General features: G+C 47.7%; 1 protein-coding gene across 2 annotated transcripts in view; it reads right to left on the reverse strand.

Moving 5' to 3' along the window:
* Positions 1-6,342: 6,342 nt before the first annotated feature.
* The window catches only part of LOC141056940 (germ cell nuclear acidic protein-like), a 60,030-nt gene continuing 39,202 nt past the window's right edge, over positions 6,343-27,170 (reverse strand). The window contains exons 2-9 of one of the 2 annotated variants that reach the window (XR_012221958.1): positions 17,026-17,071; positions 13,619-13,763; positions 12,993-13,122; positions 7,740-8,305; positions 7,380-7,440; positions 7,127-7,226; positions 6,796-6,898; positions 6,343-6,542 (exon numbers count right to left, since the gene is read on the reverse strand). Coding sequence is in view for 1 of the 2 variants with exons in the window: in XM_073553419.1 (XP_073409520.1) it covers positions 8,094-8,305; positions 12,993-13,122; positions 13,619-13,763; positions 17,026-17,126 (588 nt within the window). In the remaining variant the exon portion in view is untranslated. Of the gene's footprint in view, positions 6,543-6,795; positions 6,899-7,126; positions 7,227-7,379; positions 7,441-7,739; positions 8,306-12,992; positions 13,123-13,618; positions 13,764-17,025; positions 18,978-27,170 lie in introns of those variants that run through there. The other variant, XM_073553419.1, reaches the window with a different exon arrangement.

The following is a 27,170-nucleotide window of genomic DNA, read 5'->3' on the forward strand; positions in this document are numbered from 1 at the left end:
CAACAGGATAAAATGGATCCTAAAATTTGTTGGGCAATTTCTCCTGAGTACATTGATATCTCTTATGTGGTCATAAACCACTGTTTGGGCGCACGGCAGGGCCCGGAAGGGAAGGAGCGCCATTTGACTTTTTGATTGGAAAATTAGCTCCAATCGTTAGCGGACACCATGTCGCATTTGGCGAGCCCCTGTGTACCTAAACATTGGAGCTCCCCCACAAGTGACCCCATTTTGGAAACTAGACCCCCGAAGGAACTTATCTAGATGTGTGGTGAGCACTTTGAACCCCCAAGTGCTTCACAGAAGTTTATAACGCAGAGCAGTGAAAATAAAAAATCATTTTTTTTTCCTCAAAAATGATTTTTTAGCCCGCTATTTTTTATTTTCACAAGGCTAACAGGAGAAATTGAACAACAAAAGTTGTTGTGCAATTTGTCCTGAGTATGCTGGTACCCCATATGTGGGGGGGAAACCACTGTTTGGAAGCATGAGAGAGCTCAGAAGGGAAGGAGCGCCATTTTGGAATGCAGACTTTGATGGAATGTTCTGTGGGCGTCATGTTGCGTTTGCAGAGCCCCTGTGTGCCTAAACAGTAGAAACCCCCACAAGTGACCCCATTTTGGAAACTAGAACCCCCAAGGAGCTTATCTAGATGTGTAGTGAGCACTGTGCACCCCCAAGTGCTTCACAGAAGTTTATAAACGCAGAGCCATGAAAATAAAAAAATATTTTTTTCCCTCAAAAATAATTTTTTTAGCCCGCTATTTTTTATTTTCCCAAGGGTAACAGGATAAATTGGACCCCAAAAGTTGTTGTCCAGTTTGTCCTGAGTACGCTGGTACCCCATATGTGGGGGGGAACCACTGTTTGAGCGCACGGCATGGCTCAGAAGGGAAGGAGCGTCATTTGACTTTTTGAATGGAAAATTAGCTCCAATCGTTAGCGGACACCATGTCGTGTTTGCAGAACCCCTGTGTGCGTAAACTTTGGAGCTCCCCCACAAATGACCCCATTTTGGAAACTAGACCCCCTAAGGAACTTATCTAGATGCATAGTGAGCACTTTGAACCCCCAGGTGCTTCACAGAAGTGTATAACGCAGAGCCGTGAAAATAAAAAAAATTTTTTTTCCCTCAAAAAATATTTTTTTAGCCTGCTATTTTTTATTTTCACAAGGGTAACAGGATAAATTGGACCCCAAAAGTTGTTGTCCAGCTTGTCCTGAGTACGCTGGTACCCCATGAGTGGGGGGGACCACTGTTTGGGCACACGTCGGTGCTCGGAAGGGAAGTAGTGACGTTTTGAAATGCTGACTTGATGGAATGGTCTGTGGGCGTCATGTTACGTTTGCAGAGCCCCTGATGTACCTAAACAGTGCAAACCCCCCACAAATGACCCCATTTTGGAAACTAGATCACCCAAGGAGCTAATCTAGATGTGAGGTAAGCACTTTGAACTCCCAAGTGCTTCACAGAAGTTTATAACGCAGAGCCGTGAAAATAAAAAATATTTTTTTTCCTCAAAAAATGAATTTTAGTCCACTATTTTTTATTTTCACAAGGGTAACAGGATAAATTGGACCCCAAAAGTTGTTGTCCAGTTTGTCCTGAGTATGCTGGTACCCCATAAGTGGGGGGGACCACTGTTTGGGCACACGTTGGGGCTCGGAAGGGAAGTAGTGACGTTTTGAAATGCCGACTTGATGGAATGGTCTGTGGGCGTCATGTTACGTTTGCAGAGCCCCTGATGTACCTAAACAGTGGAACCCCCCACAAGTGACCCCATTTTGGAAACTAGTTCACCCTAGGAACTAATCTAGATGTGAGGTGTGCACTTTGAACCCCCAAGTGTTTCACAGAAGTTTATAACGCAGAGCTGTGAAAATAAAAAATGATTTTTTTTCCTCAAAAAATGATTTTTAGCCCACTATTTTTTATTTTCACAAGGGTAACAGGATAAATTGGACCTCAAAAGTTGTTGTCCAGTTTGTACTGAGTACGCTGGTACCCCATATGTAGGGGGGACCACTGTTCGGGGACACGTTGGGGCTCGGAATGGAAGTAGTGACGTTTTGAAATGCCGACTTGATGGAATGGTCTGTGGGTGTCATGTTACGTTTGCAGAGCCCCTGATGTACCTAAACAGTGGAAACCCACCACAAGTGACTCCATTTTGGAAACTAGACCCCCCCAGGGAACTTATCTAGATGTGTGGTGAGCACGTTGAACCCCCAAGTCCTTCACAGAAGTTTATAACGCAGAACCGTGAAAATAAAAAATCATTTTTTTTCCACAAAAATAATTATTTTAGCCCCCATTTTTTTTTCCCAAGGGTAACAAAAGAAATTAGACCCCCAAAGTTGTTGTGCAATTTTTCCTGAGTACGCTGATACCCCATATGTGGGGGTAAACCACTGTTTGGGCACACGTCGGGGCTCGAAATGGAGGGAGCACCGTTTGACTTTTTGAACGCAAAATTGGCTGGAATAAATGGTGGCTCCATGTCGCGTTTGGAGACCCCGTGATGTGCCTAAACAGTGGAAACCCCTCAATTCTATCTCCAACCCTAACACACCCCTAACTCTAATCCCAACCCTAATCATAACCCTAACCACAACCCTAATCCCAACACACCCCTAACGAAATCCCAACTCTAACCCTAACCACAAGCCTAACCGTAATCCCAACCCCAATCCAACCCTAACCCTAATCCCAATTACAACCCTAACCCTAATCCCATCCCTAATTCCAACCCTAACCCTAATTCCAACCCTAACCCTAAGTCCAACCCTAACCCTAAGTCCAACCCTAACCCTTAGTCCAACCCTAGCCCTAACCCTAGCCCTAGCCCTAATGTAAAAATAAAAAAATATATTTTTTTTTATTTTATTATTTGTCCCTACCTATGGGGGTGATAAGGGGGGCGGTGATTTACTTTTTTTTTTATTTTGATCACTATGAAAGTTTATCATAGTGATCAAACTAAATAAATGAATCTGCAGCGTTGCAGATTCGATTCGGCGCACTGCGCATGCGCCCGCCATCTTCCAAGATGGCGGCGCCCATGACGCTGGACGGCGGGACACTGGGACGGATAGCTGGAGGTCGGAGGCACAAAGGAGGGTGAGAGGGAGTGATCGGAGGGTGAGAGGGGATGATCGGAAGGCGGGGGGGCAGATTATGATGGCGGCTGCCGATCGGTGCCGTCAGACGGTGGCAGCAGCCGATCGGTGCCGTCAGTTCATTTCATTGGTGAAATATTACAATCGCTCTGATTGGCAGTTTCACTTTTAACAGCCAATCAGAGCGATCGTAGGCACGTGGGGGCTAAGCCACGACCCCAGGTGTTAACTCTGAAGGGTCCTTTGTGTGCGGGTCGGGTGACCTTTCAGTGACCCCGGTCACCCGACCCGCAGGGGGGCAATCAATTCATGACGCCACATAGTCGTCATGGTTCGTGAAGGGGTTAACCTACTGATGTCTCAATTAATTTTACTTTTATTGGTATCCATTTTTATTTTTGAAATTTAAAAGTAGCTGCTGCCTTTTTCCACTCTAGGCTTATACTCGAGTCAATAAGTTTTCCCAGTTTTTTGTGGCAAAATTAGCGGGGTCAGCTTATACTCGGGTCGGCTTATACTGGAGTATATACAGTATATAATAATTGTCAAAATGCAAGTTGTGCCCGTTATCTAAAAGGGGAAGGACCAGGTCCCACACAATTTTCCCAGCTATATTTTACTGGGAAGGGGCATTCGGGAGGAAAAATCTGGGAGTCTTTCCCCATACATCCAGAATTTGTGTATGTAGCCAGAGTTGCTTTCACACAACTTATATATTTTCAGTCCGAATCGGGACCTTTTATTCGGCCAGTACTGCTTGAAATGCAGCCTGCTCTTGAAAAAGACCAAGGACTAGTCCACACAGGAATTTTTTTTTTCTGGGATAAATGTCTGGGACAATTTATTGTTAAAATAATTTATTAGGGGCCTGACTTTGTAAAGTCGGTCATAGCTGGGGTCATTGGAAGGGGGGCAATTTGAGTGTTCTGCAAAATATAGAAATCGCAGAATTCTCTCAAATCGCCACCGGGCCATTACCTCTGTGAACATAGGGGTGTCGTACAGGACATCAGTTGACCACTATGATCTGAGAGTGGGCGAGGACGACATCAGCAAAAACTGCCCGGCCATTTCTCTAGCGCTGTCTGTATCCGAACAGATCATAGCGTAAGCCTCATCTGCCGAATACAAATGTGCAGCCATCTCAATCTTTCTCTCATATCTATATATATAATTGTCTTATCATGTCTGTCTGTAACCGAAATCCTGCATCGCTGATTGGTCGCGGCAGTTAGGCCGTGACCAATCAGCAACAGTCGCTCAGTCGTCGCGGCAACACGGCCGCATCGCTTATTGTACAGGCACATTACAGTCGTTAAAGGCATCACTGCTGCGTCGCTCATTACACAGGCACAGTCCTGTACATATACAATACATTAGGTAAGAGCAGAACAGTGACTGCAGCTCTGGGTGTAACAGGAGTTTATTAGGTAACAGCAGAACAGTGACTGCAGATCTGGGTGTAACTGGAGTACAATACGTTAGGTAAGAGCAGAAAAGTGACTGCAGCTCTGGGTGTAACAGGAGTACACTACATTAGGTAACAGCCGAACAGTGACTGCAGCTCTGGGTTTAACTTGAGTACAATACATTTGGTAAGATCTGAACAGTGACTGCAGCTCTGGCTGTAACAGGAGTATAGTACATTAGGTAAGAGCAGAATGGTGACTGCAGCTCTGGGTGTAACTGTACTACAATACATTAGGTAAAAGCAGAACAGTGACTGCAGATCTGGGTGCAACTGGAGTACAATATATTAGGTAACAGCCGAACAGTGACTGCAGATCTGGGTGTAACAGGAGTATAATACATTAGGTAAGAGCATAATGGCGACTGCAACTCTGGGAGTAACTGGAGTACAATACATTAGATAACAGCAGAACAGTGACAGCAGCTCTGGGTGTAACTGGAGTACAATACATTAGGTAACAGCAAAACAGTGACAGCAGCTCCGGGTGTAACAGGAGTATAATAGAATAGGGCCACCATCTAGTGTATCGCATCGGGTATTTTAGAGCCTCTGTTAAAATAAAAAAAAAATATATACTCACCTTCCGACTGCCCCCGGACTCTTTCTCTCCTCTCCATGCGCCCGGCATCTTCCGGTTCCAGTAATGCTTAGTGAGAAGGGCTGAAGATGACGTCACTCTTGCGAGAGCGCGACGTCATCAGCGGTGTTTCGCGCAAAGCATTAATGGAACCGGAAGATGCCGGGAGCGTGGAGAGGAGAGAAAGAGTCCGGGGGCCGTCGGAAGGTGAGTATATGAATATTTTTTATTTTAAATGAGACTCTAGAATACCCGATGCGATAGAATCGGGCCACCATCTAGTATATATATATATATATATATATATATGAGGACGGACAGGGAGACTGGGGTGACACTGGGAGTGGGATAAAAATTGATTCTAGATTTCACACAAGGCACTGTCTCCGCCGAGCTTCTCCTCTGATCGGGCAGAAAGTGCTGATATTTCAGCATCTCCTGCACGGTCATGCTGTGATTGGTCAGTCAGATTGACTGCCCGACTACAGCGATCTGGGTGCGGGGACCGACAGCATGACTCCCTGCACCTCTTCCCATGCCTCTCAGCTGTCTATGACAGCTGTTGGCACTGCACTATCACTGTGCGTTTGCAAGTTTCAGTGACACTTTACATACATGACGGACACAGTCCGACCTGGTGCGGAAACTGACACCCGGCCATGATGGACTGTGTCCGTCATTAGACGTTAAGGGGTTAAATGCTGCTCTCACAGACTGACAGCTGCATTTAACATTTAACAGCAGACAAAGCTCCGCTCCTCTCGATTGTTTGAGGCAGGTGATGGTTGAATCACACAAGTAATAATCTTCCACAGCGGGTCCACATCGGACATTCCCTTTCTGAATCCTGCTCATATAGGTACTATTCACATGGTCAGGTTTTAAATACATCAGGTTAGGGAGTGCTCTGATGGGTATACCTTGATGTTTGGTAGAGCAGCTTAGTATACATTTTTTGGCAAAAAACGTATCAACTAAATACCCTGTCTTGTTATCATCTTTTTACTAGCACTTGCTGTTTACTGATATATATATTTTTTTTTTACAACAGAGTATTTTTGTACATTTGTTGTACTGTGCTTCATTAATTGTAATAAGTTTATCAACAGCCATCGTTTTGTAGAACAAAAATCCCAACTAGAAAGAACTAATATATTCATTTTTATTGGTATTTATATCTAACTCAGAAAAATTAGAAAAAAACAAGCAATTGATGACTATTGAAGTTCAAATGTCCAACACTTGTAGAGATTCTCCAGGTCTAGGAAACTGCATCTGATCATGTTCTCAGCGCAGGTCGGTGCAGGTATTCAGCTTTTTCTTCCAAGATGTGTCATGCCTGTGTAGAAGCGATAAGTCGCCTTTCTCATTAACCTGAAAACAATTGAAAGATGTTTTTAAAAAGCTTAACAAAATATACTGGTTATCAAAAGAAACAAACTCAGAGAAGGCAACTTCACCATCATATCTCTGGTCATCAGCTGAAGTTGAAATAGATGTGAAATATTGCATTATATATTGTCTATAAAGAAGGCCAATATGGAACTTGAAAATAGGAAGTTGCCAATAATAGTGTAATGTTAGAAAAATGCGACATGAACCATACGGCTATGGTGAGAGCACTCACAATAGATCTATACGGCGTGCAATGTCTGAGGGACTCATCTCGCCCGTCAGTGTGTTGGCGATTCTTCCGCAGCAGTAGGCTGATAACTTTCATCATTTCTTTCCTTTCTCAACCAGAATTTAAAAAAATTATGCAGCAAGAAAAAATAATAATTAGAACAAATAAATGCAGTAATAAAAACTATATTGCATTTCTTCTATTACGCCTTGCTTACACTATCATGTCCTTGCTGTTGCACTTCTTGAAAACAAGAATGATTGTTACTTACGATGATTTATATTATTGACATGAAGAAGATATATAAATGGAGGAAAACTACAGAAATATTTACCTGGGAAACACACGTTAGAAGCTTTGTGTCCATCAGAAGAGGTGGATTCTGAATGTTCGCTGTTCGCTGCTTGTGATGAAGACGTAAACTGATTGTCTCCCTACACGGTGAAAAAAAGGCAAAATATAGAGAAGTATTTAAACTTTAAATGATAAAACTCAATAAAAGACTAAATTAGAGACTCAAGATTCTCAATATTTTAAAAATCACCTTTATTATTGATTGCTGACAATAATGGAAGTTTCGTTCTTACCTCCATCACAGGTGGATGAGATGACAATATTTAGATAAATCTCACTGTTCAAATAATGAACCTGAAAATATAAAGAAAATAATTACATCCAACAAAGCTTAAACTCATAGAAGGTTTTCCAGAGCATTGTAGATAATTGTTGGGAATTGTCAATCATTCCATAGCCAGCAAGTTATGGGAAATGTAACCAGGGTTTATCTGGTGACCTATGAGGACGGATTCTGGATCTTTGCTGCTAATTGCTGGTGATGAACACAGATATCCATTGTCTCGCTACTCAGGGGAAAATATATAAAAGTGTCTCGACTTTACATTTTAAAGAAACCAAATTAGAGGCTAAATATTCTGAAGAATAGTTACATGTTTAGCTGATGGGTAGTTGACGCATTCGTCCTCCGCACCGGCGGCATTTACGTTTATTGCCAGCTATTGGTCTAAATCGCCCAATTCTGCAAAGATAAGAGGGATATTGGTTACTGGGCTGGAATGAACGTTCATTAATACCATGGATTATATTAAAAAGAACAAATTGAAATCAATATATTATGAACTGGCTCAGCACAGAAAATATAACATGTAGCATCCTAAACCCTACAGCCCCCAGACGTCAGTCCGCTCTGATAGTAGTAAAGTATGAAAGCATTCTACCAACAGAACCGCACGGACGTCTCTCCGCAGTGATTGTGTGTCCGAGGAGATGAGTCATAAATCCACTTACTCTTTACCACACAGGTCGCATTTGTACTTGTTTTTGTTGTTGATGGTATAGTTGTGATATTGTGTCACTTTTGGCAGCTCGGGATGGATAAGATTTACCCTTCTTGTGAAAGCCTGCCATAACGGGCCATGGTTGTCTCTTTGTTCACCGGCGATTATCCAACAGGCGGCGTGGCACATCTCGTGCGCAAGGGTGGATCGTACTCGCACTAAAACAAGAGATTATACAGTTATGAGAAAATCTGAGTACACCCTGATTGAACAATTTGGTTTTACAGAGCAGGACAAAATACAAACTACATCCTGAGATGAACAACACGTGACAAGTCAACCGTGCCATTATTTATTTACCGAATACTACTTCAAAATGCAGAAACAGAGAGTGAAAAATAAGTACACCCCATGAATCAATAGCTTTTAGAATCATCTTTAGCAGCAATAACTTGAAGTTGCATCAATGGTGTACTTAATCACACGCCGTTTTTGCCTTTTGGCCTACTTTTTCTAAAATAAAGAATAATGCAATATTTTTTTTTCAAGTTGTTTTCTGAGATTGTATTTCCCTACTTTTATGGCTTTTTATAGAGCTGATACTTTTTTTAATTTTCTCCTGATATGTCAAATATTAGAATTCAAAGAGGGTGTACTTAGTTTTTCTTATGACAGTAATAAATAATAATAATAAATTTTATTTTTATAGCGCCAACATATTCCGCAGCACTTTACATTTCAGAGGGGACTTGTACAGACAATAGACATTACAGCATAACAATAATCACATACAGTAGATTATAACAAATACCAAGAGGAATGAGGGCCCTGCTCGCAAGCTTACAGTCTATGAGGAAAGAGGGAGACACGAAAGGTGGGTGGTAACAGTTGCCCTGATTGTATGGACCAGCCACAATGTTAGGTGTGTGACATTACGGACACAGAGGGCTAATGGAGGCATAAAGCATGTGGGAACATGATGCGGGGAACCTGGTTATGGTAAAACTTTTGGCTCTGCCACACAGGGATAGATTAGGTTAATGTGTTGAGGTGGTAGGCCAGTCTGAATAAATGCGTTTTCAGGGCACGCTTAAAATTGTGGGGATTGGGGACTAATCGTATTGACCTGGGAAGTGCATTCCAAAGAATTGGCGCGGCACGTGTAAAGTCTTGGAGACGGGAGTGGGAGGTTCTGACTATTGAGGATACTAACCTCAGGTCATCAGCAGAACGGAGGGCGCGGGTAGGGTGGTATACTGAAACAAGGGAGGAGATGTAGGGTGGTGCTGAGCCATGGAGGGCTTTGTGAGTGAGGGTAATAAGTTTATACTGAATTCTGGAGTGGATGTGTAGCCAGTGTAATGACTGGCACAAGGTAGAGGCATCGGTGTAACGATTGCTGAGGAATATGATCCTGGCTGCAGCATTCAAGACAGATTGGAGAGGGGAGAGTTTGGTAAGAGGGAGACCGATTAGAAGAGAGTTACAATAGTCGAGACGAGAATGAATAAGAGAAACAGTAAGAGTTTTTGCAGAGTCAAAGGTAAGAAAAGGTCGAATTCTAGAAATGTTTTTGAGGTGCAGATGACAAGAGCGAGCCAGTGATCGAATGTGGGGGGCAAAGGAAAGCTCGGAATCAAGTATGACCCCAAGACAGCGGGCCTGTTGCTGGGGAGTAATAGTGGAACCACACACAGAAATGGCAATGTCGGGTATAGGTACATTAGTAGAGGGAGGAAACACCAGGAGTTCAGTCTTTGACAGGTTCAGTTTCAGATATAGTGAGGACATGATATTAGACACAGCGTTTAGACAATCGCCGGTGTTTTCTAGAAAGGCTGGCGTGATGTCAGGAGAAGAAGCGTATAATTGGGTGTCATCAGCATAGAGATGGTACTGGAAACCAAATCTACTGATTGTTTGACCAATAGGGGCAGTGTACAAGGAGAAGAGGAGGGGGGCTAGAACCGATCCTTGGGGGACCCCAACAGTAAGGGGAAGATGAGAGGAGGAGGAACTGGCAAAAGATACAGTAAAGGAGCGGTCGGAGAGATAGGAGGAGAACCAGGAGAGAACGGTATCCTTGAGGCCAATGGAACGGAGCATAGTGAGGAGGAGCTGATGATCCACAGTGTCGAATGCTGCAGAGAGATCCAAGAGAATTAGCATGGAGTAGTGACCATTTGATTTAGCTGCTAGCAGATTATTAGAGACTTTAGTGAGGGCAGTTTCAGTGGAGTGTAAAGAGCGGAAACCGGATTGGAGAGGGTCGAGAAGAGAGTTTTCTGAGAGATAGCGGATAAGACGGGAGTGGACCAGGCGTTCCAGGAGTTTAGAGATGAAGGGAAGATTAGAGACAGGTCTATAGTTAGCGGCACAGTTTTGGTCGACGGATGGTTTTTTAAGTAGTGGATGTATGATGGCATGCTTAAATGAGGAGGGAAAAATACCAGAAGAGAGAGAGAGGTTAAATATTTTAGTTAGGTGAGGGGTGACAGCAGGGGAAAGGGACTGGAGGAGCTGTGACGGAAATGGGTCACTGGTGCAAGTAGTTGGGCGAGAAGATGCAAGGAGCCTGCTTACTTCTTCTTCTGTGACTGGTTCAAAATCAGAGAGTGAGCTAGATGCAGTGGGGGAGGGAGGACAGTGCGTGGTATGAGGTGATTGGGAGATAATTTCCTGTCGGATCTGGTCAATTTTTTCTTTGAAGTAATTGGCCAGATCGTCAGCTCGGAGCTCCGTGGTTGGGGCCTGTACTCTTGGATTGAGTAGAGAATGAAAAGTGTCAAAGAGACGTTTCGGGTTATTGGACAGTGAGGTGATGAGGGTGTTGAAATAGGTTTGTTTGGAGAGGTGAAGGGCAGTGTTGTATGTTCTAAGCATAAACTTAAAATGGATGAAATCTTCGGGTAGATTGGATTTTCTCCACAGACGTTCGGCGCACCTGGAGCACCGCTGCAGGAAACGTGTTTGCACCGTGTGCCAGGGTTGTCGCCGTCTGTGTTGTGGTGTTCTATTTATAGGGGCTGCAAATTCATCCAGGGCAGTTTGAAGTGTTTCATTGTAATGCTTCAATGCAGAATCAGGACATGAGAGGGAGGAGATAGGGGCCAATGAAGACTGCAAGTTCTTCAGAAGTTTCTGGGTGTTAATGCCCTGTATGTTTCTATAAGTCTGGACAGTGGGGGTGACCTGAGCAGCCTGGCAGTTCTTGATAGAGAATGAAAGAAGATTGTGGTCAGAGAGCGGGAGAGGGGAGTTTGCAAAGTCATCCACTGCACAAAGCCGAGAGAAGACCAAGTCGAGGGAGTTTCCGTCTTCATGCGTTGGAGAATTAGTAAGCTGCGAAAGGCCAAATGAGGAGGTTAGAGATAAAAGGTGAGTAGCAGATGGTGAGAGGGGAAGAGCAATGGGGATGTTGAAATCTCCTATGATGAGGGTAGGGATGTCAAAGAAGAGAAAATGTGGAAGCCAAGTGGCAAAATGATCCAGGAACTGATGGGAGGGGCCGGGAGGACGATACACCACCGCCACTCGCATGGAGAAGGGGGTGTAGAGTCTGACGGCATGGACCTCAAAAGAAGGGAAGACAAGTGAGGGTACTTGAGGGATAACCTGAAAGGTACATTTTGGTGATAGGAGCAGACCAACGCCTCCACCTGCTCTATTGTCTGATCTTGGGGTATGAGAGAAGTGAAGCCCCCCCGTATGAAAGAGCAGCAGCAGCGGTAGTGTCTGACTGCTGGATCCAGGTTTCAGTAAGAGCCAGAAGGTTAAGAGAATTAGAAAGGAAAAAGTCATGAATGAAGGAGAGTTTGTTACACACTGAGCGAGAATTCCAAAGTGCACAATTAAGAGAGACAGATGGCAGGCAGGGAATATTAATAAGATTAGAGGGGTTTCTGAGTGTAGCAGTCGGGAGGTTTGACTTTCTATAACATGGGGGACCAGGGTTGGGAGCAATGTCTCCTGCGACTAGGAGAAGGAGGATAGAAAGAGTGAGCAGATGGTTAAGTGATTTGTGAGAGCGTCTCTGATGTTGAATGGTGGGACTGACTGGATCTGTGCAGTTTAACAACGTGAAAAGAGCATGAGTGCTATACATAGGAGAGGAAAGAAGTGAGGGGCCAATGTGGATGGAGTGTAGAGAGTTAATGCCAGGGCGGTGGATGTGTGTGAATGCAGCGGCCAGGATTAAAATTACACAAATGCATATGGTATATATTTGTTGTACTCCAAATGTACAGGGAGTAGATGTATATAAATGTCTTACCTGTCTAACTGCCATGTTATAACTGCCAGTACTTTGATAAAGTGTGCATAAATGCCCCCTGCATAAATGCTATCCCCAAGCTATGTCTGAATATATAGGAGGATAAGACTTAGAACTTTTTTTTTTTTTTTTTTGGCTCTCTCTCTTCTCGTTAATCAATCACACTAAATTGAGACACCAGGACCCAATAAAATGTTGTGGTCAAATAAACACATGTCCAGCACTACATGGATCATAAAGCACTTTGAAAAGTTTCTTGACCTCACAACATAAGGGGACAAGCAGAGTAAGTTGAAAAAAACTATATACCATATATAAGCTTGCAGAGTTGAAAACACAGAGATAGCATTCAGGATTAACTGCTTGCTGACATTGAATGGAGACACAGGAGTGGATTCAGAGCAGAGGTTGGAAAAGCTGGTTACCATATATAAGCTTGCAGAGTTGAAAACACAGAGATAGCATTCAGGATTAACTGCTTGCTGACATTGAATGGAGACACAGGAGTGGATTCAGAGCAGACAGTATGTACAATGAGTTTATAAGATGTATTACATAACAAGTAGCAGTTTATTTGCCCTGTACACAGGTTGTCTTATGAAGCTGTAGGATGGATGTGATGTGAAACCTACCGGCAGAATCGCAGACTGTTTCAGAAAGCTCAATACGTGAGAGTCGGCGGTTGTTCTGCAGCTTATTCCAGCATCGGCCGGATGCTGTTCCCATCTTCTTGCTCCACATAATGTCCATTTTCAAAGGGAGCTAAAATAAAGAAAACAAATTCCGTTACATCTGTAAACTCTTTGACCCCAACCTTGTAAAGTCCCTAACTCTCATGTGTGATTTACAGCACTGGTCTACTTGTATGAGGCACGGGGTCTACCGAGAAGTCCAAGATGTGAGAACAAAAATAAAAATAAACTTATTCTAAAATGTCCAAATATCAACTTAATATTTTTAATGTATAAATGTAAAAATCCTTTGAACTTCAAGCCAAAAGTTAATCTTTTTTGTCTCTGCAGTGGTGGATCATCTAAGGTTTCCTCTCATCGCACAGATAAGAAGACGGTGACGGCATTTACCAAACTAAGTAAGATTTACCTGAGATACTCAATAACTATATTACAGAAACATGACAAAGGGGTTAGGAATCTTCCTTTCAGAAAGTTAGAGCCATTTTTCTTGGAATTTATTGTTTAAAGGGGGAGATAATAGAGAAGTCATGTATCACCCAGAAACCCATGATAAGATGTGATACCTTATTATCGAAGACTGTCCGGTTGTACCAGTTGTACAGTCGCTCCACCAGCTCCTCCTTATTTTCCTGGAAGTGGGTAACATAGATGGAAGTAGGAGAAATAACATCTTCCAGGAAACAGCCGGGGACGTTACATCGTGGTGTCCTGGCAAAGATAAGAAATCCTATATAAATCCACAGGAAACATCTTGCCTAGTTCATCTAATATATAAAGCTCAATGTGGGTGTGTATGTCCGGGATTGGCATCCGCACCGTCGCAGCTACAGCCACAAAATTTGGCTCAGTCACATGTCTGGACCCCGAGAGTGTCCTAGGCTATGTTGTGAGGCAAAATTGTAACCCCGCGCGTTCCAATTTACCAAACAATTTTGTCCTTATCTACGTTTCACACATCCGTTTTTTGTGTCCGCCAAACGGATCCGTTTCCGTTTTTTGCCACTAACGGATGCTAACGGATCCGTTTGGATCCTTTTTTTGACGGATCCGCAGTAGCCGCTAATGCAAGTCTATGGGAAAAAAAAAACGGATCCGCCAAAAACATGGCGGATCTGTTTTTTAACGGAAAACGACGGATTTGGACGGATTTAAAAAAACGGAAGTGTGATCCAGGCAGGAAAAAGTGTGTGTATCAAGCCCCGCCCCTCATTATGATGTCATAATGGTTGCCATGGCGACACTGATATCATCATGGGTTGCAAGCCCCGCCATGGCGAAGATGCTGTCACAATGGTTGCCATGGTGACGAAGAGGTCTTAATAGGTTGCAATGGTGATGGTTATGTCATAACGGTTGCCATGGTGATGATGATGTCATAATGGGTATATTTGCGCGGGACTATGGGATGGAGGATGTGTGATGGTATATGGGCACGGGACTATGAGATGAAGGATGTGTGATGTGTATATGGGCACTGGACTATGGGATGGAGGATATGTGTGATGGGTATATGGGCATGGGACTATGGGATGGAGAATATGTATAATAATAATAATCTTTATTTACAGTATATAGCGCCAACATATTCCGCAGCGCTTTACAGTTGAACAGTTTCAAACACAACAGTCATAAGTAACAACGTTAACAATACAATAATTAAAGCGAAATAAGACGACCCTGCTCGTGGGAGCTTACAATCTACAATGAGGTGGGGGAGATACAAAGCACAGGTTTGTATTTACAATGATGTATTTACAATGATGGTCCAGCCATCTTCAGGGGGTGGGGGTTAGATGGAGATAGTGAATGGGCTACACACACACACACACACAAACATAACATGACTTTGATTACTGAATGTGATAGGCCGCTCTGAACAAATGTGTTTTGAGCGAGCGCCTAAAACTATGCAAATTGTGGATGGTCCTAATATCTTGGGGTAGAGCATTCCAGAGAATTGGCGCAGCACGGGAGAAGTCTTGGAGTCGGGAGTGGGAGGTGCGGATTAGGGCAGAGGTTAGTCGAAAGTCATTTGCAGAGCGCAGCAGTCGGTTAGGCCGATAGACAGAAATGAGGGAGGAGATGTAAGGGAGTGCCGCACTGTGGAGAGCTTTGTGGGTGAGAACAAGTACTTTGAATTGTACCCTGTAATGAATTGGCAGCCAGTGTAACGACTGGCGAAGAGCGGACGCGTCTGAGTAACGATTAGCCAGATGGACAACCCTGGCTGCTGCATTAAGGATAGACTGGAGAGGGGAGAGTCGAGTGAGAGGGAGGCCAATTAATAGAGCATTACAGTAGTCCAGGCGGGAGTGGATCAGGGCGACAGTGAGAGTTTTTGTTGTTTCCATGGTAGAAAAGGGCGGATTCTAGAGATGTTCTTTAGGTGTAAGCGGCACGAGCGGGCAAGAGATTGTATATGGGAGGTGAAGGAGAGATCGGAGTCAAACATAACACCCCGACAGCGCGCCTGCTGTCGGGGTGTTATTATGGTGCCACCCACAGAGAGGGAAATGTCAGATTTAGGGAGGTTGGTAGATGGTGGGAGCAGAAGAATTTCAGTTTTGGAGAGGTTGAGTTTCAGATAGAGAGCAGACATGATGTTGGAGACTGCAGACAGACAGTCAGTGGCGTTCTGTAGTACAGCAGAGGTAAGGTCAGGGGATGATGTGTACAGTTGTGTGTCATCAGCATAAAGATGGTACTGAAAGCCAAATCTGCTGATGGTCTGTCCAATTGGGGCCGTGTAGAGAGAGAAGAGAAGGGGGCCAAGGACTGAGCCCTGAGGTACCCCAACAGCGAGAGGAAGAGGAGATGAAGTGGAGCCAGAAAACAGAACACTGAAGGAGCGGTCGGAAAGATAGGAGGAGAACCAGGAAAGAGCAGTGTCCTTAATGCCTAGTGACTGAAGCCTAGAGAGTAGGAGAGGATGGTCAACAGTGTCGAAAGCTGCAGAAAGGTCGAGAAGAATGAGCAGAGAGTGGTCACCATTACGTTTTGCTGTCAGAAGGTCATTGGTCACTTTGATGAGTGCAGTTTCTGTCGAATGTAGGGGGCGGAAACCGGACTGTGAAGGGTCTAGGAAGGAGTGAGTGGAGAGGTAACGGGTAAGGCGGGAGTATATCAGGCGCTCCAAGAGTTTAGAGATGAAGGGGAGATTGGAGACTGGTCTGTAGTTGTTTGTGCAGGATGGGTCGAGGGTGGGTTTCTTTAGTAATGGAGTAATGATAGAGTGTTTGAAGGAGGAGGGGAAGATGCCAGAGGAGAGGGAGAGATTAAAGATTGTAGTTAGGTGAGTTGTGACGACTGGAGAGAGAGACTGGAGGAGATGTGAGGGAATGGGGTCGGTTGTGCATGTAGTCGGACGAGAAGAGGAGAGGAGCCTGGAGACTTCTTCTTCTGTGATGGGATCGAATGTGGAGAGTGAGCCAGGGGAAATGCAGGGAGGGATGGGAGTCACTGAATTTGGTGATTGGGAGCGGATTTCCTGACGGATATTGTCTATTTTCTCTATAAAGTGGGAGGCAAGGTCATCAGCGCAAATGTCTGTGATAGGGGCTTGTGCTTTTGGCCTGAGGAGGGAGTGAAAGGTGTCAAAAAGTTTCTTGGGGTTGTTGGATAGTGAGGAGATCAGGGTGGTGAAGTAGGTCTGTTTGGCGAGGTGAAGGGCAGAGTTATATGTCCTTAACATAAATTTGAAGTGTATGAAGTCTTCTGGTGTGCGTGTTTTCCTCCATAAGCGTTCAGCACACCTAGAGCATCGCTGGAGAAATGGGTATGTATGATGGGTATATGAGCACTCGAATATGGAATGGTGGATATGTATGATGGGTATATGGGCACGGGACTATGTGATGGAGGATAATTATAATTTGTTATAACTAACCACAGTTAGTTACTATGCCCGGGCAGCGCCAGGCTCTTCAGCTAGTGGCTTTATATAGAGGTAGATGTATCTGGCCTAACTTACCTCTCCTGTGTAGCGGAGCTCTCCTCGCTATCAGATGGTAAATTATCTGTACAGAAATAAGGAAGAGTGAAAATACTTTTTATAAGGCTCAAATCAGACATGTTAGTATGCAGGCCCGTACTAGAGAGGGGTCTATAGATAGAGAGTGTAGAGAACTAATAAGACTATGAATATGGGATCCGACCTGAGCAGAACACATAGCTGACCAGACCACCAGAAATCCAAAGGATCATCCTTTGGGATCAGGATCTGAAATTATAATGGGGTTCAGCAACAACAGGGCCCATAAACTTTCTCAGACGTCTATCCACCTGTTGTTCAGGTAATCTATCCTTATTAATATTGTATGTGACATGCAGGCAGCAGAGCTGTGTGTATATATGTGGGACATGTAGGCAGCAGAGCTGTGTATATATGTTGGACATGCAGGCAGCAGAGCTGTGTATATATGTGGGACATGCAGGCAGCAGAGCAGTGTGTATATATGTGGGACATGCAGGCAGCAGAGCTGTGTGTATACAGTATGTGAGACATGCAGGCAGCAGAGCAGTGTGTATATATGTGAGACATGCAGGCAGCAGAGCAGTGTGTATATATGTGGGACATGCAGGCAGCAGAGCTGTGTATATATGTGGGACATGCAGGCAGCAGAGCTGTGTGTATATATGTGGGACATGCAGGCAGCAGAGCTGTGTATATATGTGGGACATGTAGGCAGCAGAGCTGTGTATATATGTGGGACATGTAGGCAGCAGAGCTGTGTGTGTATATGTGTAGGACATGCAGGCAGCAGAGCTGTGTGTGTATATGTGGGACATGCAGGCAGCACAGCTGTGTGTATATATGTGGTAGATGCAGGCAGCACAGCTGTGTGTATATATGTAGGACATGTGTTAGGCGACGGATTCCTGCCTCTGCACAGGAGGCATCTCAAGCTTTGCCTTCTCCCATTCAGTCCCAGCCGCAGAGGAGCCTGCTCAGCAAAGACGTCGTTCCCAGCGTCTTGGTCAGGCTAGTGTGGTCAGGTTGGTTGCTACGCCACCTCTGGGTCAGCTTTGGCAATCCGCAGTAGCCAGCAGCGAGCAGCTCCAGAGGCTAAAGTCCTTTTTGCAGCCTTCTGAGCATGCCTGTGGGACGACCTCTCATTGGAGGTCGGAGGTCACACGCTCAGGTCCTCAAGCAGCTCTGATTGGGCCATCAGCAAGGTCCCGGAAGGCTGCGCCTATAAAAGGATCGCACGGCCGTGCGCTAGCATAGTCTGCAATTTGTAGTAGTGTGTGTGATGATGGATGCTTGTGAACCGCTGACTGACTCATTATGAAACCCCTTCCCTCTGATACGCATGTTAGTAGGGTTCAGAGTCAGCGCCGAGTAGTGGCACTGCCTAGCGCCGCAGTGCTCCCAGCTCCTATCACATGTTGGCGCCAGTGTGCGCCACGCTACATTAGGCACTACGATACCGCACGTTCAGCAACTACAGTCAGAGCGGCGCCTTGCGCCATTAATGCGCTTTTCCGGACCAAAGCTTAGACTGGTTAGTGGCGTCCGCCAGAGCTGCGCTGTACGTTCTTCGTACGGTATTCATCTATCAGCTGCACCCTGTGACTTGTCAGGGCACAGCGTTCAGTAAGGGTCTCTCCCTGGCATCGCAGTTGCGGCACCGAACGCTAGTGGGTCTTGAGGGACCCTAACCCCGTGTCCTTGGGGCAGGGTCCTGTTATCAAGACTCTAGCTTTCACTCTGCGGTATCGCGGCCCTGTGAAGCAACAGGGCCCGCCTCCTATTCACCGGGTGAAGTTAACCCGAGTCTGTTTGCTATGCCAACAGTTTCTGTCCGCCATTACCGAGTAGCAGTCTACCATCTCTGCACGGTGGACCCCGGGCTGTGAACGCACCTCATTACCATATTTTATTATTTGGTGCGTTCCGCCAGCCCTATCATTATACTAACGCCAGGGTCTGGCTAGTAATGGCGGACGAACAGCGACTACTGCTGTACATCCGGCAGCTGGAGGGCAGGTTGGCAGCTCTCGAGCGTTCAGCTGCGGATGTTACTACGGTCGCTGTTCAGGCAGCCACGGAGGCTGTCTCCCGTGTGATCACTGCCATCCCTGCCCTGACTTTGTCCCGCCTCCCACTGCCCGAGAAGTTCTCGGGTGATAGTGCTTTGTGTAGGGGTTTCGTGAGCCAGTGCTCTATACAGCTAGAGCTGCTGGCGGCACTATTCCCCTCAGAGCAGTCTAAGGTGGGATTTGTGGTTTCCCTCTTGTCAGGCAGGGCTTTAGAGTGGGCCACACCATTGTGGGAGCGCGGTGATCAGGTGGTGCAGAGCGCTTCTCATTTCTTGGCCTCTCTGAAGCAGGTCTTCTTGGGACCGCGAGCCACCCATGACACCACACTCCAGCTGCTGGCACTGTCACAGGGCTCGTTCTTGGTCAGCCATTATGCCATCCGGTTCCGGACCCTGGTCTCTGAGCTGGAGTGGCCAGACAAGGTCCTCATCCCAGTGTTCTGGAGAGGCCTGACTGACCACATGAAGGACGCCCTGTCCACCATGGAGATTCCCACTACACTGGAGGAGCTTATTACCGTCTCTACCCGTATTGACCTTTGCTTCGTCGAGCGAAGGTTGGAGCGGGCCCAGTGTAGGCAGAGGTTTAGGTTGGCACCTAGTTTTTCTAAACCTCAGGAGTCTTCTGATAGGGCATCCGAGCCCCAGGAGGCCAAGGAGGGTTCTCGCTTGGGAACCAGGTCTCCGTCCGCTCGAGCACCCGTGGTCTGCTATGTGTGTCACAGTCTGGTCACCTTGCCAACCGATGTCCACAGCGGTCAGGAAAACGCCCCCGTCCAGTGGTCATTGGGGGAGGCTTACTGGATTCAGCGGCGTTTTCCTCCAAGTTGTCCTTTGAGGGGACGCTTGAGTTTGGTTCATCCACTCTGGCGGTGGAGGTATGCGTGGACTCCGGAGCGGAGGGCAATTTTATGTCTTCTGCCTTTGCTCAATGGCACGCAATACCTCTGTTTATGCTGTCCAAAACAATCACTGTCAGAGTGGTGAACGGCGCGACCCTCCCCTCACAGATTACACACCGGACCGCCCCTTTGGTACTCTCGGTGTCTCCATCCCATCAGGAGACGATATCCCTTCTCGTCATGCCCGAGGGCATCGATCAGATCCTTTTAGGGGTTCCCTGGCTACACTACCACTCCCCTCATATAGAGTGGTCCTCAGGGAGAATTCTGAGATGGAGTAAAACGTGAGGGTAGATGTCTGAGGGAGTGCGTCCAGGTTGCCTCCACTGAGGTCCCCGCAGATCTTTCCTCTCTCCCCAAACACTATCGACAGTACGCAGACGTGTTCTCCAAAAAGGCAGCAGAAACCCTTCCACCGCATCGCCCCTATGACTGTCCTATTGACCTCTTGCCTGGCGCTGAGCCTCCCGGGGTCGAGTCTACCCCTTGTTTCTCCCGGAGACAGAGGCCATGGCTCAATGCATCAGGGAGAATCTGGCAAGGGGATTCATTAGGAAGCCAGTGTCACCAGCGGGGGCGGGATTCTTCGTCCAGAAGAAGAATGGAGAACTACGTACCTGCATCGATTACAGGGGTCTTAACGCCATCACCGTTAAGAACATGTATCCTCTGCCCCTGATATCAGAACTGTTTGATAGGCTACGGGGAGCGACAGTCTTTACTAAACTTGATCTGCGGTGGGCTTATAACCTGATTCGCATCCGTGAGGGAGACGAATGGAAGATGGCATTTAATACCAGGGATGGGCACTATGAATACCTGGTGATGCCCTTCGGGCTCTGTAATGCCCCGGCCGTCTTCTAAGACTTTGTGAACGATATCTTCCGGGATATGCGTACCACCTCGGTAGTAGTCTGTCTGGATGATATTCTCATCTACTCTCCAGATATCGACTCCCATCGGAGAGATGTTTGCAAAGTTTTTGACCTCCTGCGGGCAAACTCCCTCTATGCCAAGTTGTAGAAGTTTGTGTTTGAGCAGGAGTCCTTGCCTTTCCCGGGCTATATCATCTCCGCCTAGGGATTGGCCATGGATCCTGCCAAGCTACAGGTGGTGATGGATTGGCAAGAACCCCACTCCCTTAAAGGGAACCTGTCACCCCCCCAGGGCGTTTTTCAGTTAAAGAGCCACCTTCAGCAGCACTAAGGCTACATTCTGTGAAGGTGGCTCTTCTTTTTCTGACCCCCAGTAATGCCAAAATATTGACTTTTATAATTAGCTCCTCATACCTATAATGTGTCCCACACGTATGTTGTGTCCCCTCTATCAGCCACCTACCATCCGTCAATCATGCCTGTCCGGTGCCTCGGCGCTGCCCACGATCTGTCCATCATGATGCCCCATGCGTCGCTGCCTCCTCTTGATTTGAATCCCGGCCCCTGCGCTGTAACAAGTGTTCTCGGGCATGCGCAGTGCGATCTGCCCGATAACCGACATCAGGCTATTGCGCCTGCGTGTTGCGGAGGCCCCAGCCCCGCAGTGTAAATACATAACACACTGTGGGGCGGGATCTGGGGCCTCCACAATGCGCAGGTGCAATAGCCTGATGTCGGTTCTCGGGCAGCGCGCACTGCGCATGCCTGAGAACACTTGTTACAGTGCAGGCGCCGGGATTCAAATCAAGAGGAGGCAGCGACACACGGGGCATCATGATGGGCATATCGTGGGCAGCGCCGAGGCCTCGGACAGGCATGATTGACGGATGGTAGGCAGCTTATACAGGGAGACACAACATTCTTGTGGGACACATTACAGGTATGAGGAGCTAATTATAAAAGTCAATATTTTGGCATTACTGGGGTTCAGAAAAAAAAGAGCCACCTTCACAGAATGCAGCCATAGTGCTGCTGAACGTGGCTCTTTAACTGAAAATCGCCCTGGGGGGGTGACAGGTTCCCTTTAAAGCGGTGCAGCGCTTTATGGGGTTCATAAATTACTATCGTCAATTTATCCCCCACTTCTCGACTTTGGTAGCCCCCTTGGTGGCCCTCACCAAGAAGGGTACAAATCCCAAGTTGTGGTCAGAACCTGTCTCCAAGGCCTTCTCCTCCATTAAGTCCCATTTCGCTAGCGCTCCCATTCTACATCGCCCCGATGTGGATAAACCCTTCATTCTGGAGGTGGATGCCTCTTCCGTTGGTGCTGGAGCGGTCCTGTTCCAGAAGGACTCGCAGGGTCGGAAGCACCCATGATTCTTTTTCTCCAAGACCTTCACACCGGCGGAGAGGAATTATTCCATCGGGGTCAGGGAGTTGCTAGCGATGAAGTTGGCTATCTTAGAGTGGAGACACCTCTTGGAGGGGGCTCGCCTCCCTTTCCAGGTGTTCACTGACCACAAGAACTTGGTGTATTTGCAGACAGCCCAGCGGCTAAATTCTCGCCAGGCCAGTTGGTCCCTGTTCTTCTCCCGGTTCCACTTCACCCTCCATTTCCTCTCCAGTGAGAACGTTCGGGCCGATGCTCTCTCCCGCTCCGTGGTGTCATCGGAGGAGGAGCCTCGGCTGATTGTCCCTTCTGAGAGCCTGAGGACTGTGGCTCCGGTCGCTCTTGAGTCTGTACCCCCCGGACAAGACATTTGTCCCGGCCCGTCTGCAACCGGAGGTCCTCTTTTGGGCTCACTCATCCAAGGTGGGTGGACATTTTGGGACAAAACGGACCTCTGAGCTTCTGGCGAGGACGTACTGCTGGCCGCATATGGCCCATGACGTCAGGGACTATATTCGGGCATGTGTCTCCTGCGCCCAGAATACGTCCCCTCGGCAACGGCCCACTGGGCTACTTTACCCCCTGCCAGTAGCGGACAGGCCCTGGGAGATGGTCGGTATGGATTTTGTGGTGGGATTGCACAAGTCCAGGGGCAGCACGGTCATTTGGTGTCATGATCCATGCTGGATTATGACAGGTTTTTGTATAAGTAACCTTTTTTTATCTTTGAGCTGTTTGCTCAGGCTTGGTTTTGCCCCCGGTGGCCATTAGGGTTATTACACAGTGGTGTCTTTTTTCTAGTTTTGCCCCTGGTGGCCGTTAGGGTCATTGCACTTGATGTTTTCTTTGCTTTGCCTTTTGCCCCCGGTGGTCACTGGGATTACTGCAGCTTTTGGCCCCTGATCATTTGACCCCATTCCCTTTTCCTATTTAGGGTCACATGGTCTATGAGCAGGTGTTGGTGATAGCGTCTTTTTGGGATTCCAACCACAGTGAAGGGAGCAGCTGGCTGAGGTGTGAAGCCACTGCAGAAACCTGGTGAAGTAAGCAGCTGGCTGGAAGGTTGGAGCCACTGCTGAAACTGGTGTGAACTCTGGCTGCCCGGTGTCCGCAGCAGACTGAGAAGGTGAAGGTGGCAGCTGGCTCTGAGGTGTCGAGCCACTGCGAAAAGTTAATCCGGTGATGCACTCTGCTGCAGCAGAGCAAGATAAGTGTTTTGGTGTTTCCCGTTTGTATTTTTCCCTGGTGTGTATTAGTACAGCGGTGGGGCCAGTGCCTGCACCACCCAGCTCCCTAGTAAGGAATAGGTGTAGCGTGTGCTAGGATGACAGGTATCCTGATTGGCGTCCGGTGCAGAACCGGCCTAGGGATCGTTTGGAGTGTGAGGGACACTGACTCAGGGGAGAGCAGGAGGTCTCCACGTTCCCCGTTCCCTATCTCAGGGACTACCGTTGTAACTTTTTCCCCTTCCCCCGTGTCTTGTTTTAGTTACCGGCCTGCGGGCTGTGTCACACAGGACAGTTTCACGTGCCGTGTCTTGTTATCTCAGTTACCGGCCTGCTGGTCGCGTCACACAGGACGGGTCCACGTGACATTATCACCAACCATAACATTTTTTTCTGCTGAGCCATGGACCCAATGCAGCCCTTTGCCCAAATGCTGCAGATCCTTTATGATGAGATTAGGGGGCTGCGCGGAGGGTTGGGGCGGCAGCTGCTGTTGGGCTCTGGGGGCTTTGTTCATGAACAGGCTCAGCCAGAACCCAAGGTACCCCTTCCTGACAGGTTTTCTGGAGGGAGAGATCAATTCTTGGTTTTTCAGCAAGCCTGCAAATTATATTTCAGGCTGCGTCCTCGTTCATCAGGGAGTGAAGAGCAACGGGTGGGAATCATTATGTCCCTTCTTAAGGGAGATCCCCAATCCTGGGCCTTCTCCCTGCCGGACGATTCACCATCATTAGAATCTGTGGACGAGTTTTTTGTGGCTTTGGCGCTAGTGTATGGGGATCCTGATGGCGTCGCCCTGGCGGAATCCCGACTCCGTAGGTGTAAACAGGGAGCCCGGGTTGCTGAGGAGTACTGCTCAGAGTTTAGGAGGTGGACCACTAACACTCAGTGGAATGACCCTGCACTTAGGAGTCAATTTGTGCAGGGTCTGTCTCCAAAGTTGCAGGATACTCTGGTGCAGTACGCCGCCCCCATCTCGCTGGAGGCCGCCATGTCCCTTGCCATCTGGGTGGATAGACGCCTTAGGGAGAGACATACACAAAATGTGCCCCCTGATGTCCTCGCTAGGGAGGAGGACCCACCAGTGCGGACGGAGGAACCAGGACAGCCCGGGATTGTTGGTACAAAAAAGGGGGTGTCTGCGGCTCGTGGTGGTGGGGGGTATGCTTTTCCTGTGGGAAGCCGGGCCATTTCATGAGAGCCTATCCAGTTCGTGCCAAGTCTCCAGACGAACCTATGCAAGTAGGAGGAGCTAGTTTGTGTTTAGGCCTGCCTACGGTTCAGGGAGTGGTGTAGGCATGTTTTTATGGTGGGCAGACTGGTCATGTCCTTAAGGCTTGCCCAATGCGCGCCAAGTCGTCTGTGTCATCTCAGAAGCCGCATTCCCCTGGTCGCTTGGAGGGAAGCGACCAGGGAGTGTATATTTCTTCCATTTTGCCCTCCCAAGGTACTATGTCAGCAGAGGTGTTGGCTGGCGGGGTACCAGAGGTGATACCGGTGCTTGTGGACAGCGTAGCAGGAGTCAGTCTGGTGGGTGCTCGCTTTGTCCAGACTCATGGCCTGAGGTGTAGGACGCTAGCCCAGCCTATAAGCGTCCAGGCCATAAACGCTGTTCCACTGAGCCAGGGGAACTTGACCCAAGTCGTAGAAAAAATCCAGCTACGTATAGGACATCATGAGGAGTCCTTGTCATGCTACGTCTTGGAGGGAACGCCAGTACCTATCGTTTCAGGCCTCCCTTGGCTGAAAAAACACAACCCGGTAATTGATTGGCGGGCGAGGGAAGTAGTTGGCTGGGGGCAGTCGTGTGAGGGCTGCTGCCTAGGGACTGTCTCTGCCGTCTCTCTTCAATGGACCCCTTCCTCTCCAGTGAGAGCAGCGGATGTGCTGCAGGAGAGTAGGGGCTAGTCTCAACCCTCGCCATTGGCCAACCCTGGGAGGCGCGGACCTCGTAGTGGAAAGGGTTGGAGGGTGGTGTACCCCTTGGTGAGTGCGGTGACACAGGGGGACGCCTCTGTTGTCAATCCCAGAAAGAGTTCACCGAATTGTGACAAACTAATGTGTGGCAATAAACGTTCAGGTTCGGACCTGTGTGTGAACGAGCATGTATGGGTGGCCAACAAAAAGCATCCAGTGGAAGTGTGTTGGGAGTCTTACCAGCTCGAGTTACCCCCAAACATACACATACACAACTTGTTCCCCAGGTCGGCGCTTCGGAGATGTGTGGTGCCTCCGGAACATACATTGCCAATAAGAGCGGTGCTCGTTTGTCATAAACCTGAAGTGCAGGTAGTTGCTGGGGTGAGCTCTGGACCTGGGTGCCCCGCTGTAGGTGGTTACCTGATGAGGAGCGGTCTTGAGGGTCCAGAGGCCCCTCATTAAGGGGAGGGTACTGTCATGATCCATGCTGGATTATGACAGGTTTTTGTATAAGTAACCTTTTTTTTTCTTTGAGCTGTTTGCTCAGGCTTGGTTTTGCCCCCCCGGTGGCCATTAGGGTTATTACACAGTGGTATCTTTTTTCTAGTTTTGCCCCCGGTGGCCGTTAGGGTCATTGCACTTGATGTTTTCTTTGCTTTGCCTTTTGCCCCTGGTGGTCACTGGGATTATTGCAGCTTTTGGCCCCTGATCATTTGACCATTCCCTTTTCCTATATAGGGTCACATGGTCTATGAGCAGGTGTTGGTGATAGCGTCTTTTTGGGATTCCAACCACGGTGAAGGGAGCAGCTGGCTGAGGTGTGAAGCCACTGCAGAAACCTGGTGAAGTAAGCAGCTGGCTGGTAGGTTGGAGCCACTGTTGAAACTGGTGTGAACTCTGGTTGCCCGGTGTCCGCAGCAGAGTGAGAAGGTGAAGGTGGCAGCTGGCTCTGAGGTGTCAAGCCACTGCGAAAAGTTAATCCGGTGATGCACTCTGCTGCCTGGTGCTGCAGCAGAGCAAGATAAGTGTTTTGGTATTTCCCGTTTGTATTTTTCCCTGGTGTGTATTAGTACAGCGGTGGGGCCAGTGCCTGCACCACCCAGCTCCCTAGTAAGGAATAGGTGTAGGGTGTGCTAGGGTGACAGGTATCCTGATCGGCGTCAGAGTGCGGAACCGGCCTAGGGATCATTAGGAGTGTGAGGGACACTGACTCGGGGGAGAGCAGGAGGTCTCCACGTTCCCCGCTCCCTATCGCAGGGCCCACCATTGTAACTGTTTCCCCTTCCCCTGTGTCTTGTTGTCTCAGTTACTGGCCTGCTGGTCGCGTCACACAGGACGGGTCCACGTGACATCTGGGTTGTCACCGACCATTTCTCTAAGATGGTGCACCTGGTGCCTCTTTCCCGGTTACCTTCTGCACGGGGCCTGGCGGCGTTGTTCATTAAGCATGTCTTCCGTCTGCACGGTATGCCGAACAAGATTGTCAGCGACCGGGGTCCCCAGTTCGAGTCTCGCTTTTGGAGAGAGTTATGTCATCTGCTCAGTATTGAGCTGAATATCTCCTCGGCTTATCACCCCGAGATGAATGCGTTGGTAGAGAGGGCCAACCAGACCCTGGTCACATATCTTCGACATTTTGTCTCGGCCAGGCAAGATGACTGGGCATCCTTGCTGCCATGGGTGGAGTTCGCTTTGAACAACGCTGTGGCCGATTCCACCGGTCAGACCCCATTCCTCCTTAATTACGGCCAGCATCCGCGC

This window comes from Dendrobates tinctorius, unplaced genomic scaffold (genome assembly GCF_039654945.1).
Source record: "Dendrobates tinctorius isolate UK_male_01 unplaced genomic scaffold, ASM3965494v1 ptg000201l, whole genome shotgun sequence".
Taxonomy (NCBI): domain Eukaryota; kingdom Metazoa; phylum Chordata; class Amphibia; order Anura; family Dendrobatidae; genus Dendrobates; species Dendrobates tinctorius.